Consider the following 15,651-nt stretch of genomic DNA (forward strand, 5'->3'; position numbering starts at 1 on the left):
CTGAAAACTCGCTTCCCGATGCGATCCATCGAGCGGGACTCCTTGCCCGGAGGATGCATAGAGGGACTCTCCTGGGCCAATTGCCTCTTAGTGGCTGCAGCCATCATCATGGCATCTACTGGGGGGCCTTTGCTCCAGTGAGTGCGGTCCGCCGGAGGGGAAAGGATACGGTCAGGACGCTTGGGTACAGGCTCAACGGTGTCCGGATCCTTCCACGCTCTGATGGATATAAGGTCCACCAGAGGGTCGGCAGGAGGGGACACCCAAGAGGTGGATGGGCCCGCCTCGAATGCCTCCAAGAACACAGACTCGTCTGAGGAGGCCTTGGGGGCAGACCACCCCCCCCTGATCCTCAACATTTCCATAATGTCTCCAAATGAAACGTCTTCAGGGGTGACCTTGGGAGCCCTCCCTTCATCCAAGTCTGTGTCTTCGGTAACGGACTCGGGGCTGTCCATGTGCCTCCTTTTGCACTTACGCTTCCGAGGTACTTCTTCGGGGGGCTGTCCGAGGAGTACTCTTCCGCAGCTGGATGTTCCAAGGGAACTACTTGGGACATCGAGGCGGGCTGTCCCTGGGACCGGCTGGTGGGGGCCTGGCCCAACTGCAAGGGAGTGCGGGATGGAGCCGTGGCAGGGACCGGGGGTCCGGTAGTCCTCAACAGTGCCCTTTCCACTACGTCGAAGGCCGAGGGGGAGCCAGCTTCTCTAAACCCCGAGAGCCGACCCCCACTTGGATCCGACGCACGGATCGGAGCCGGAGCCGAGACCGTCGGATCCGAGAGACCGGTGTGCTCCGACCTAGACGGAGCCGAAGATACACCAGCTCCCTCGGACCCGAGGCTCGGTCCTCGGCTCCGAGAGGTCGGGTCCGAAGTACCCGAAGCACTCAAGGGATGGGACGGATCCGAGGTGCGCCGACCCATCGGATCCGACCCACCCCCGGATCCAACTCTGCCCGGCGCCGACAGCTCCGAACCCATGGTATGGGTCGGAGAAGGAGCCAAAGGGGCGAAAAAAGGGGTCGAAGCCCCTCCCGGATGGGGGGGGGCTAGGAGCACTCCCATTTGCATTTGGGCCTGGATGAATTTCCTCATCATCCAGTCCATATCTGCTTCACTCATGGAGAATGTGGATCTGGTGGAGGCCACCGAAGCGGACCTAGAGAGCCGCCTTGGGGACCTCGCTGAAGGGCTAGCCTCCTCCTCCTCAGGCCCAGGAGAGAACCGAGGGGAGTGGAGCCGAGGAGGAGGAAAGCTAGAAGGCACAGGGGAGGCCCGCTTAGATGGAGGAGCCGAACTGGAGGTTTCAGCTCTCCGTTTGTGGTGCCTCTTCCTGTGCCTCTCCTTCTCTCTCTCCCTAGAAGACTCTCTCTCCTCCGGCATCTTAGAGGGAGGTTGAGTCCCAGCCGGAGGAGGGGGGCCCACAGCAACTGCTTGCTGAGTAGAAGGGGCAGAAGCCGAAGCGGTATCTGGAGGGAGAAGTCCCGCCAGCACCAGCTTCGACCTCCGCTCCCTCAAAGCCCGGGGGTTGAACCCTGCACAAATGGTACAACCAGATGACAGGTGTTCAACCCCAAGATTCTTGACCGAGTGTGGCCATCCGCTGGGGTCAGCTTATGGCCACACTCGGTACATTTAGAGAATACAGCCTTATGGGCTTCAGACATGTTAAGCCCTAACAGGCCTCAAACAAACACACACACACAAACTACGCAAAACCCGAGAAATGTTTAAAATAAAGAGAGAGGAAAGCCTAACACAATCACTTCTAACTAATAAAATTAAAAAAGTTAAGGTTTTTGAAAATTTTTCTGTCAAAAACAACTTATCTGCCTAGGAGCTCAGGAATCCGTCGCAACTTGAAAGCGGCAAACGAAATCTGGGGTCAGTCAGGGCTTGGCAAGGGGTTATGGGTAAGAGGGAGGAGCTAGGAGCTCGGAGCCTAAGCTTTTGAAATGCCGGCTTGGATCCGAGGTCGGATCCGATACCTACAGGTTGCAGACAAATGAAGTCTGCCTACTTCAGATTGACAGTTATGTCTGATCCAGGTTTAACTTGTAAAAGTGTGAATGTTACTCTATTTAATGCCAGTAAATTCTGAGAACATCATAAAGTCTGACTAGATGTCTGTTAAATTCAGAATTTTTCACTGGGAGCTGTTTGAGACTTTACAAGAGCAGGTCACTAGTTTGTGGTCAGATTTAACCAGGGACTGTGGCAAAGAGTGATAAAAATAGAAGTTACGTCCTTACCATAACTTGACATCTCTGCTGTCCATTTTCATTATTCCTCACTGATGGGTTTTGGTTCTGATATTGGATCTGACTCTGCCTCATTCCAAGACTTGTGGATCATAGTCTCAAATGCCTTTCTTCTTCCCATAGTGCATCATACCTTCCCTAGCTCTTCAGATAGTTTACTGCCCCATCGCACAAAGGAAAAAGGAACAGGACAGAGGAGAAAGTAGTTTGGAGCCCAAACCTAGAACCTATGGGTTCCAAAGTCTTCTAGGTAACTTCTCAAAGAGAGAAGGCCTGGGGAATGGTTGGGACACACATGAGGATAAATGAAAAAGGACAACACAGACGCCAAGTTATGGTACGTACATAACTTCTACATCTGATGTTGTCTTTTTCATTCTTCCTCAATGATGGATAAGAGTCCCCAGCTATGTAACGTCTGGGGCAAGGAAGGATATGCCAGAGCACAGTCAAGCCAAAAGAAGCCCTGCTTCTGCAGATAATGTCCAATATGTAGTGTGAGACAAAGGTACGAGTCTTTGACCAAGTGGTTGCAGCACAAATTTCATCAATTGAGGCTCTAAAACAAAATGCAGATGAAGCGGACATAGATCTGATAGAGTGAGCTTTTTGAGGTCGAGGCAATTCAATACCTTTTTGGGAATAAATGGGAGAAATACAAATCAGTAATCCATATGGCCAAGGTAATTTTGGAAATTGCTTGACCTAAACGAGTTGGTGAGAAGGATACAAAATTTTTTGTTCTGTTAAGATAGAACTGTAATTGTGTTATGAACATCAAGGAGATGCAAAACATATTCACCTTTATTAGAAAATTTGGAAAGAATACAGGCAACTGAATTGATGTTTAATTCCATAGCTACTTTAGTCATGAAGGAAGGGTTAATTCATAAAGATACTCTGTCTTTATGGAATATGATGCAAGACGGTTTGGCTGATGAGGTTTGAAGTTCAGATACTCTCTTAGCTGAAGTAATGGCTACAAGAAAAATGGTCTTCCATGAAAGAAATTTCATGTCGCAACTGTCAGCTTGTTCGAAGGGCTTTTGTCCAAGACCTTGTAGAACAACTGTAAGATCCCAAGGGGAGGAAGGGTCTTTTATTGGAGGTCTAAGTAGAAAGATGCCCTTCATGAAAGCTTTATACAACTTGGAAGTACAAAGAGAGGAAGATCCCTCTCAAGTATGAAAATTAGATATGGCAGCCAGTTGAAGTTTTATAGTAGACAAACTAGCTCCTTGTTGAAAAAGAGTACTAAGAAAAAGGAGAATGGCTGAGGTAGGAGCTGAGAAAGGGTCCGCATTCTCCTTAGAAGCCCATATGGAAAACCTCTTCCACTTGCTGTTATAGACATTTTTAGTGAGAAGCCAAAGTTATGTCACATACTGGGGGGGCAAGCCTGAAATTTCTTAAAATTACTGGAAGTGGAGAAACCAAGCGGTCAGTCTCATCATATGAAGATCGGGGGGCTGGTGTTCTGATGTGTGAGTAATGAGGTCCTGTTTGGGATCCAGTATCCCTGGTGGATACTTGAGGTGAGACCACAAAAAGGGGAAACACAGATGACAAGGCCAGAAGGGGGCAATGAGGATTACTGTGCTCTTCAACCTGCTGGGTTTCTGTTTAAATTTCGGAATCAATGGTAGAGGAGCGTAAGCATAAAGACGACCCGGAAGTAATCACGGAATCCAGCACCCCTCAGTGAATCCCCCTTCGGGGGGATCAGAGAAAAGTTCTTGTTGCACTTGTTTAGGGGAGAGGCAAAAAGATCACAAGACTGGCCCCAATGGCTGAAAATCTTGTTTGCTACTGATTGATGAAGGGACCACTCGTGCGGAGTCAGAATGAACCTGCTGAGTCTGTCTGCCAGCACTTTGGTTTTCTCCAGAATGTGCGTTGCAATTAGAAAGCGGTTTGAAGAGATTGCCCATTCCCAAACTCTCATGGCCTCTTTGCATAACAGGAAGGTTGCTCATGTACCAAGACCACTGACATGTTGTTCATTTAGAGCAATAGTCCCCAGAGGGAGAATGTCCTGAAAGGCTTGCAGCTTTCGAAGGACTGCTCTCATCTTGAGGACATTGATACACAACTTGGTCTTCAAGGGGGACCACGTGCCTTGGATCATCCTTTCCTTGTAATGCTCCACCCCAGTTGGGAAGCATCCATGGTCACCGTGGCTATGGGGAGGGAGGGGAGGGGAGAATGGCCTGTCCAGAGACAGGTTGCTTGACTGCATACACCACTGGAGATAATGTCTGCAGGTTGAAGTCAGTTTGATGATAGTATACAGATGCTAGTTAAGAACGGACCACTGAACAGCCAGGGTCCATTGTACAACCTGCATAAAGAAGCTTGCTAAGGGAACTAGAACGATTGCAGTTGACATAGACCCCAGTGTTCTGAGTATTAACCTTGTTCAGGGGAAGGAAGATCTAGAAAGTTCTGAACTTGTTTCAAGGATATTATGCGATGTAGAGGTAGAGAAGCCACTTTTTTTTATAGTGTTGAGCTGTGTTCCTATAAATTTTAAATTCTCTACCAGAGTCTGATTTGATTTTGTGATATTTATTGTAATGCCAAGGGAATCGGAGATCTGAACTAAATAATCCCTGGCTTGTAGGAGATGATGCCTCGTTGGTGCAGTAAGGAACCAATCATCTAGATAGGGAAACACCTGGAATCCTTTTAGCCCCCGGTGAGCTGCTACAACTGCCTACCACTTGGTAAACACCCAGGGGGCTCTGATGAGTCCAAAGGGCAGTGCTCTGAACTGGTAATAATCGGCTCCCAGGCAAAAGCACAAGCGTCTTCTGGAAGGTCTGTCCATTTTGATATGATAGTATGCGTCCTTGAGATCCAAGGAGAACATCCAACCATCCTTGTATAGAAATGGCAAAATGGACTGGATCATAACCATCCAGAACTTTGACTTCTTGACATACTGATTTAGCTTGTGGAGATCCAGAATCGGTTTTGGGTCTCCTGTTTTCGTTGGCACCAAAAAGAAGTGTGAATAAGTTCCGAATCCTCTTTGTTCAGTCGGGACCTCTTGGATGACTCTTTTGCAAAACTTCTTAAATTGCATACTCCCTCTGACTGGGTGGCACATCAGGGAGTTTACTCCTGGGATGCGGAGGTGAAGAGAAAAAGGGAATGAATGTAGTAACTTCTGGATATTATGCTTAGCACCCAAGTACTGTTTGTTATATTAGTCCAGGCATCTAGGTGCAGAGAGAGAGAGACCATCTTCAACTGCTTCTAGAAATGGACAATCAGGCAGTGCTGATAAGGCTCATCAGGGAAAGGTTCCCTGAAGCCCTGATTTTGTGCCCTCCCCCACCTGTGGAGTGACACCTACCATTGAAACCTCCCCTTCTGCCTCTGAAGGAAGCATCTCCGCATAGGTCTTGGAAAGGTCCTTGAGACTTCCTGAACTGCCGCCTACCGTTGAAACCTCCCCTTCTGCCTCCGAAGGAAGCAACTCTGCATAGGTCTTGGAAAGTCCTTGAGACTTCCTGAACCAAGATTTCTCTCCTCTTCTCTGGTTCCTACCAAGGGTCCTCTGAGGGTAGAAAACTTGACCCCCATGGCAGACAAGGTTTTTCCTTCTTGCTTGCTGCAGGTAAGCATATATTTTACCAATTGTCCAAATAAGGAGGAAAAGGGGGGCATTAATGAAAGATGCCTTGATGTGTTCCACAAAGTTGCAAAGCTTCATCCAGGCATGTCTCCTGATGGCTATGCCGGCACCAACTGCTCATGAGGTGCCTTCTACCATATGTGAAATTAACCTAACTGAGGAACTGGCAAAGGAACATAGAGTTGCTAGTTTGGGAGAAACCTATTTCACGCCCCCCAACAACATCGCAGCATCCAGGTCTCTCTGCAATGAGGTGAAGTGCGCCAAATAGTTTAACGACATCACAGCGAAAGTAGCGGACGCATAAATGTGTTTTGCACCTCTGTCCATTGCCCTGGACTCCTTGTTTGGCGGACAGACAGTGGAGCTTTGTTTGGCTAGCTCATTTATTGTGACTGCTGACACAACAATGGTATCAACCAGGATGCCTTTACTACAGTGCAAATGTCAGAGCGTGGACTGAGGAACCTATCAGGATGTTTAGGCATAGGCTCGACAGTATCCAGTTCCTTCCAAGCCCGGCAGGAAACAATCTATGAGCTCATCCGCCTTGGATAGAGTGGACTACCTAGAAAGCCTCCAGGAACACAGTCTCCTCATGAGGAGGAGGTCTGGATGACCACCCACCTTTCTCTTAGCAGTTCTAGGATGTCTCCTTAGGAGACATCAGGAGGTGATCGGGGAGATCCTTCTACCTCATCGAAACTGGTGTCCTCGGTGGGGGAGTCTATGTGCCTCCTCTTTTACTTTTTCTTTCAAGGGACCTCCTCCATGGGGTGTTCCAAGGAGGTATCAGAAAAAAGGGAGATTCCCTGGGGTAGACTGACACATGGCAGGAGTGATGGGTTCAGTGCTCAGACCAGAAGAGGGACAGGTAGGATCCACGGTATTAGAAGATGGTTCTCTGATTCTACAGAAAGCACTTTCTGCAACCTGGAAGTCCGCAGGACCTGGACCACCTTCCTCTCTCTCGGAGCTGAAGCCACTGGAGGGGAGAGAATGAAGCCAGCACCAGATCTGAGGTCTCCAGACAGAATCGGACAAGACCTGCTGAGGGCCAAAGCTCCTAGAGGAAGGGACGGATCCGAAAAGGCTGGAGCTGAAGCCAGCCTCCTGGAGCCACCACCAACGTCTTGGCTCTGAGACCAGCTCTGATGCAACAAATTCAGAGGAGGGTGATCAGGGACAGACTGAAGAGGAAGAAAGCTTCCTCGGATCAGACGACAACTCATAAGTAATACAACAGTGAGTTCTACTGCTCTGACTACCACATAAAAAGAGGCTTAACAGCTCCTTAGTGGTAACACAGTATACAAACACAGACAGGGCTGTGCTTTTCATCAGTGGCAGGTGGGCAGTACTGCAAGGGTGTGAGTAAAAAAGCATCAGTACTAGCATTCGATAAACCAGAGTGTATAGTCGCATGAATACTCTAAAGTGCAACTAAATAGAAAGCAGTCAATATGCTCATGATTGTACTAAGCAAACACAGTCTAAGAAATAGTTATATGGAACTAGAAAAATTCAGCAGGATAACATCCTGATAAAGTCAAGCAGTGCAATTCAACAAAGGGATTAAAAATATCTTCTAAGAAACAAAGGAAGAAGATGGTAGGGGGTAGCTACAAGTACACAGCAAACCTCAGGTCTTCATTTAACAGTAACATTTTATGTTTATATCTAATACAGGTAAAGGACATTGGTTATAGAAGATTCCAGATTTCAGCTAAACATACACATTAGGGTTGCCACCAGTCACAAAATTTTTCTGACCATCAGGAAATCAGGGTGTCTGCCAGGAAATCCAGTTATTGTGAGTACTTGATGAAACACATTTGGTATCATTCTGAGAGCTAACAAATTTTTGAGGTGCAGAGCTTTCAATGCATTGGGGACAAATCCAGAAATAATCATGGACCCTTTGAAAATATTAGTGCTAATAACTTGCGACACTGACAGAGTAAGAGAATTTGAATTAATGTATATTTTCTGGAGTAAAAGGAATCTACAACTCTAATTATTAGCATTATTTATTAAGTGCAATTTGCCATCTTTTCTCCAAAATCACCAGCTTTAGGAGGGATTAAGAGAGATAGAGCTAAAATTTGAGTCAAAATCAGGGCCAGTTGAGAAGTATGCTGAAGTACATTTCCTAAATGTTTACTGTTTCACTTGGATTTTTTTTATCTACATTCAAATGCAGTGTAAAAACAAACATTGCTGTGGTTTGTGTGTGTGTGTGTGTGTGTGTGTGTGTGTGTGTGTGTGTGTGTGTGTGTGTGTGTGTGTGTTTGTGTGTTGGAGGTGATTTAAAGTGTATATGTGTATGTAAGACCAGCATAACAGTTAAACATCAGCATTGCACACATGTGGCTATCTTCGGTGGTCTAGGCTGGATGTGAGGGAAAGGAACACATCACTGGTACAATGAACAGTACTGCTATCTCACAGTGCTTCTCTGTCTGTGTTCTTGGTTGTGGCTCCAGCTTTGTGGAGTCTGCATGTCCTCCCTGTCTTTGGGTTTTACTTGGGTATTTTGGATTCCTCCATCACCCTAAAACTGGGATGCAGGTAGGCTGTTAATTTGTGTTTATATTGCAATAGCACTGATTTGTCAGGGGCAGAGTGTGTGTGTGTGTGTGTGTGTGTGTGTGTGTGTGTGTGTGTGTGTGTGTGTGTGTGTGTGTGTGTGTGTGTGTGTGTGTACGTGTGTGTTTATGAAAAAAAGTATGGCACAGAATGCATCCCAGAACACCCACTGTTTCTAAGGGCCATCATTCTTGGCTGTACAAGTGACGTATTAGGGTCCCTTGCTGTGGGCTCCACCTAGTCAAAAACCAACCCAATGGGGAGGTGGGCACAGAGATCAATACAGTTTGTGTGGGGGCCAGGGATACTGTAGTAATTATTTCTTTAATGTTCCATGCAGTCAGACTTCAGAGATGTACACACAAGCACTCTCCAGAGTCTTTGGGTTGGGATAGAATGGGCATGGTTTCTTTAACTTTATTCAAAATCACACCTTAGAGATGTGTACAGAGGATCACTAAAGCTTGCCAACAGCCAGTGTACTGTGCAAGAAGTTGGAATGAATTACTGTAAGTGTGATTTTTTTTCACTTTCTTCTCAATTGAAAGCAGATGTATATACAGTTGGCCATCAAAGAAGTGTAGGAGAAAGAAGGCATGTTGTATATGTACAGCTGACCGCAATAAGTTGGAATATATTTGTGTGCTCTGTTTGTTCTTTCACTTTCATCTTAGTTTATCATCAAAGGGGTATAGTGAAGGTGTCTGCCTTTTGCAGTTGGGACCAAGGCAGCATGCTGTGTAGATGTATGGTAGCTGTAGCTCAGAATATGACTATTTCTCCTTTTACTTCCATCCCAATTTAATACCAGAAGGGCAGACAGAAAGCAAACACCTTTTTTTAATGGAGGGGAGGAAAAAAGGTAGTCATCTCAAATAAGACACATGTACCCTCACTAGGGCTTTCTTCTCAGTTTGTAGTTAACTGCTACTCAGTTTATTGATAACTACTGTGTCATCCTTGACCATTAAGCCTTGGGCACAACATATTTCCTCCTTGAAAAAAAAAAGTAGTTACTTTCCTAATATATGATTTTTGTTCAGACCATCACTGAAGCATAAGTTATAAAAAAAAAAATCTCAAAATTCACCTTGGGGCATTTAGAACTTAACTTTTGTTGGCCTTGTGGCCCCAAACTCCCAGCTTAATTAAATTCTTTCCTAGATGCTTATCACTGTACACTTTGGCCACTTAGAATTTGTTGAAGGGATGTAGAGAAAAGCTGACAAGTAAGACAATGTTTAGTAAAAACAAAACAAAAGTATTATAGGTTATATGAGTAGGCAAGAATGGGAGGGAAACAGGAGAACACTGGGGAGAATGCCAGGGTGACATCAGACAGCAGGGGTAGGGAGTGCTATGGAACACAGTCTACAGTTTCATATAATCTACGTAGTCACTATGAATGGCATTTAAACTGCTGCTTCACATTGTGGCTTGATGAAAGGGGTGTGTTTACACTGAGGCGAGGGTGTATTGTCATTCCTCAATGGGTGTGATTTATTTGCCAGGAAATGGAGGGATGAAAGGGTAGCAAACCTAATACATATTGGTGCAGCACTGCATTTAAATGGTATTAAGAATTATCTTAGCTATTTTAATTCCTGCAAGTAAATTAATACTTAAAACCAACAAAAATAAATCAAAACAATAAAATTGAGAAATTAATACTTTGTTAATTAAATCAAAATAATACCAACAAAAATTAAAATAAGGTTACGTACAATCTTGGTGCTTCTCTAATGCAATTTCAAGTTTCTCTTTTGTCTTCTGCAGATTCCGAACCTGCTCAGCATATTCTTGTTTAAGAAACAGGGAACGCAGATCAAAAGATGACAGACAGACAGAAACAGGGGAGGGAGAAAAAAAAAGGAAAATATGAGTGGAGAATGACAATGATTTTCTCTGCAAGAAAATCATCCCTGTTAAGGAAATAATCTGCACCAGACTTTCCTTAACATCTCCATGTGAAATACAGGAATACACTCATGAGGAGAAAACATATACATACAAATGGCACAATGAAGAGTAGATGACTGGTAACACGCTGCATTCTGTGACCACGGAAATGGATAACAACAGACTAAACACATAGCAAAAATGAATATTTTCTAAACAGAGTAAGCATGCAACTCTTTTCATATATGGCCTTGATTTCATTTACACCAGAAGACGGCACTTACTTCAATTCCAGATCTCCAAGAATATTTTCTCTAAATGTTATTACTTGAAAGTAAAGATTGGTCCTTCTACCAGTGAAAACCTATGTTAACAGTTTGGTACCCTCAGCAAGTGTCAACCTGGGGAGTCCCAGAGGGGTCACTGTTGCCCTACCAAACTCCCCATCCATCATTTTCTCCCCTTGTAACTTTTCCTCCATCACTCCGTCAAAAAGATGAACTTTTCTCCAGTAACAGCTTTCCTTCCTTTCCCACTTTCAGTCTAGGTGGATCTCAAACAGATCAACAAGTCAGCAGAGTGACATACAGTTAAAATGTTAATCACAATAGGGTTGAGTATCATTCTTTAGTTTTACTTTTTTACAGTAATAAGTTACATGGAGCTCTTGCAGGTCATGTTAAACCAATGGTTAAAAATGTTGTTCTTTCAAATTAAGTAATGCATAAATATTATAATAGAAATCATTATTGCATATTATTAGTCAAAATCATGCCTGTTGCCCCCTACCATGTTTTCTGTGCATGCCCCTGTTATGGCTAGCATGAAGCATGACAGGACATTTTTACTCCTCTTCTGGTGTCAGGAAAACAAATTTGGAAGCTATAAAGAATACTGAACCATAACAGGATTTCAACATATATAAGAAATGTTAAGCTAGTAGCGAGATTGCTCTTTAATGACAGCATTTCAGCAGTCTTCTATCTTGTGTATCTTGTATCTTGGAGCTTGCATCAAGGAAACCTATCAAGGAGCTCTTCCACAACATCCAGTAATAAAGCAATCCCTGTTTTTGGTAAGTGCTGTGAGATCTTTTACATCCACATGAGCTGCATCCAATTTTGGCAGATGGAACCTCAGTTTAAAATCTCGTCTAAATGATAGCACACCGAGGAGTGCAACATCCACCTAATGTTGCATTACAGTATCACATCTGGAAAAAGAATCTAGTCACCTGGGCTGGGAATATAATTTGGCGTTCTGATCTTGCATCACTACAGGCAAGTAACTACCTTGTCAAGCTACTGACACCATTCATGCTGTTCAGCACAGTATACCATGCAGCTTCACAGTGTGCACTGCCACCGCTTCAGACATCCAAAATGGGCTATGGAATGTGTATCGTAAATTATTACATCATAGTGGGGATGTGGTCAAGAGTATCACATCATCATGTGGTACATCCAAATGACATTAAATTGGGATCATGGCCAAAAGCATGACATGAAACCATTTTTCTAGATTCTGATTACACACACACACACAAGCGCGCGAGCACACAGTATGCATAAATGCAGGGGTGTTGCAAGGATTTTTGGAACTTTAATCCCAATGTCAAATGTAGTATCTTCCCCAAACAATGCCTGAAATGAGAAAGTAAAAAGCCTTTTAAACCAGAATTTCTGAAAAGAAAATCCATTTAACAAAATAACCATAAACCACTACAAATATGGTTATTTTTAATTACGCACATTTCACCGAATAAAAGTTTTCTTTTGAAAGTGTACATCGTGGTATTTGAAGTGTATACCTGGCCACAACCATACACTGCTCCCACGCACGCACAGCGACCCATGTACCTAGCAAGTGTCAAACAGTTATCTGAAGCAAGCCTTTACTGCAGTTTGTAAACTAGGTTCAATGATGTCTTTTAGTAAGTAATTACTCCATGCTAGAACACTATAAATGCATTACTCACTCCAGTCTGGAAAGTAGCTAGATGCTTACTCTCTGAAAGTATCCCCAGCACAAACACATACACCAGCAAGAACAGAAATGCAAACTGCAAACATTTGCATACCCTGTTTCTCGCCTCAACTTACTCAAGTGTTCTTGGGCTTCAAGGCATCTGTGTTCCAAATGAGATATACTTATTGTTCCCACTCACAAATTCAATGCTTCATTCCCCATTCCTTCAGGCAGTGCATAAATCAGTCACTGCTATTAGTTATTACATTTCAAAATAAATCAGTACACCCATCTAGATAAATGGCAGGATGCATGAAGTGCATGCTACTCCAAGTACCACTTACACCACTCTGCATCACTACATAATCCGGGGGTAATGCACTTTGTTGGATGCAGGCTATTGCTTTATTACTGCCTGTATGCATGACTGCAAGTGCATATCTAATACACAGAACATTAAAACGTACACGTGTTTTTTTTTTTTAATTCACCTAACTACAACACACTTTCATGGAAATATCCAGAGCTGATCCCACACCAGCTGAGTAATGCACTGCTCTTACGTCCAACAGCCTATTTTATTTATTTTCTCAATGCCCCTTATACATATAATGGGATAGATGTCATGTACATGTCCCCATAAAGTGACAAAGCAACTCCCACACAGCCTTTTTCAGGTTTCATCTCATTCTACTTTGTTTGGAGGGTGACAGGGCAAGCATCATTGGTCACTAGAAAAAAAAAAAACACTTATTAATGCTACAGTAAACAACAGCTTATCATTTGCCAGTTTTAAAACATTTCTACATGGCTACCCAACTCAACTGCCCAAGGAGTCAAGCCTATCTGGGTCAATACACTAGAAAAAGTAAACAGTAATAATACCACAATCAAGCTAAAAGCAAAGAAAGTTAGCAGATGAGAGGGTATCCAAAACAGTTTCAAAAATAAAACACCGCCCAGATACTCACAAACAGCACTTTATTGCATTGGTTTAGCACCTTTGCCCAAAGGTCTAAGGAGTTCATCGGAACACTTGCATAATACAAAAGCATACTTTTTAAAGATATGTTAACAAGTCACATGACCACAATAATCTGCTGACACAAAAAACCTAAATATTCTTAAATACATAAGATTCGCAATTTACATAAAACACTACTATAAAATATTGCACTATTTACTGTGTTTACAATTTAGCAGCCGTTACTTTTAATAAACTATTTACACACATGCCCTCATTCAAACCCAGTGGTGAACTAGCTTGTAATGTAACCTGCCAAATTAACTATTGAAATTCAATGCTCTTCTCCCAAAGACCACTCTTTTGATGAATATCCACTTTTCCCAGCAATATAAGAACAATTCCATGATTTGGACATTTCTTTAAATGCTTATTTGAAGTATTATTTGAATCATCTATAGGACTACGTCATAATCACGCTCATAGTTACATTTAGAAAGTTCTTGCAATCTTTCCTGTACAGGAGGCCTCACAGCCTTGACACATAGCAACATGCATAACACCCTTAGACCCACAATTATAATAATTCACGGCACTCACAGGTTCATGTCCATGAAGAGTAATCACATCACCCTCATAAAAGTAACCGCATTGAATGGGACTACTACACTTGTATGGCTCTTTCTGATTCCTATTAATGACAAACTTCTTCCTAGTTGAAAAAGACCTTCTACTACTACTATGTTTGTAAAGGTTGATCCCTTAATTGAGCAACGGTGTCATCAAAATGTGAAAAGATGGACCAATTCTTCCTTAATATTCCTGATTAAATATCACTGATGAATGTTAAAATTACTGCAGTACTGAAATTTTTAGAACATACCCCAATGCTTGGGGCAAAGCTTAAGGGTAGATATACCCATTCTATTTTCTACAGAATCTTTTATAATTACTATTTATAAAAATCTCAGGATAGCCTCTTAAACATATCTTTAAGAGTACCCACCTCTAATAAAATGATCATCAGACACCATCCTGGCTAATTTTAACAAACTGACCTTTAACTAGCTTTTTTTCTGTGTAAGTGGGTGACAACTAGTAAAATGCAAGAAAGAAGTGGAGTAAGTTGTTTTTTCTATAAACAGATGAGCTGTGGCAACTTTTGTTATTTTAACATCCAAATAACGTATCTAAATACAAGAGGAATGCTCACGAGAAAACCTCAAACATTCAGTGGCAGATGAGCAAATGGCTGTGATTAAGGAAACTATTCTTCTGAGCTACGGCAGTGCCTAGATATACTAAGTTCTTAAGTTTAATTCCGTTACCTGCCTAAAAGCAAATACTAGAAAACAGAACTCAAAGTCTAAATAAACTGTATCTGAAGTACTGATTATAAACAAGATAAAAAAATGGAAGAGAAATCGTTATAAAAAGGAAGGAGCAGACTGTATACAAATAATCGAAACTGGGAACAATACATGTAGAATAATATTCAAGAGGAGAAGTAGTAGTAGTAGTAGTAGGAGGAGGAGGAGGAGTGAGATTGAAGGGAAAGCAGGAATTCAGCAATTTTTGTAATGGTGGACTGATATTTTTGTAATGCCGAACTGATGATAGTAACAAAGAAAGAAGACATATGTGATGATAATGTACTTAAACGTAAAAAAAAAGTTCATACATTTTTACTGCCAAATGTATGTTTGCCTGAGTCTTGCGTAATAATTTAATAAAGGTGTGAAAAATCGTTGGGGAGTTTAAATATTGAAAAATAAAACAAATCTATGGAGGCATCCTTCCAAGCCTTTCCAAAAAGTACACACACCATCCAAAAATTTTGCGCAAAAAGAATAAAAGGCATATTCTGAATACAAATATTTTCTACCAATATCATAACTGTATTTCCAGAAATAGGTGTGCAGTATCACCCATTGCAACCCCTACTTATCTGGTGAGAATATTCACCCCAAACAATATACTTTTGGACACTAGATTCACAAATTGCGACACAAAAGTATTGGTGCCAAATAATTTTTCATGGTCTAACAATATTTCATGAAACCATGTAAATTCTATTTCATGCTGGATTCAAGAAAAAAATTTTCATCAAAAAAAAAATCAGGCAAATCCCATAAACAGTTCAAAGAATCATTAGACAGATATGGATATTGGTCACACATTAATTTAACTTGGGAGGACTTCCAAGATGGTTGCACACTGATCAACATGTCAATTAGGGCTCTCCCAATATAAAAATGGAAACGTTTGGAAGCATCCAGTTGGCTGATCAGTCGCTAAAATGTCTGGATGTCAGCAACTAAGAAAT

The 15,651-nt window shown here is 42.6% G+C and overlaps 1 protein-coding gene across 1 annotated transcript in view; it reads right to left on the reverse strand.

Moving 5' to 3' along the window:
- GOLGA1 (golgin A1) overlaps positions 1-15,651 on the reverse strand; it is a 2,378,923-nt gene that overhangs the window by 2,038,510 nt on the left and 324,762 nt on the right. Inside the window, exon 4 of the mRNA XM_044058132.1 lies at positions 10,219-10,293. Coding sequence (XP_043914067.1) covers positions 10,219-10,293 — 75 coding nt within the window. The remainder of the gene's footprint in view (positions 1-10,218; positions 10,294-15,651) is intronic.

Source organism: Protopterus annectens, chromosome 16.part0 (assembly GCF_019279795.1).
Source record: "Protopterus annectens isolate FY-2018-M chromosome 16.part0, PAN1.0, whole genome shotgun sequence".
In the NCBI taxonomy this organism is placed as follows: Eukaryota; Metazoa; Chordata; order Ceratodontiformes; family Protopteridae; genus Protopterus; species Protopterus annectens.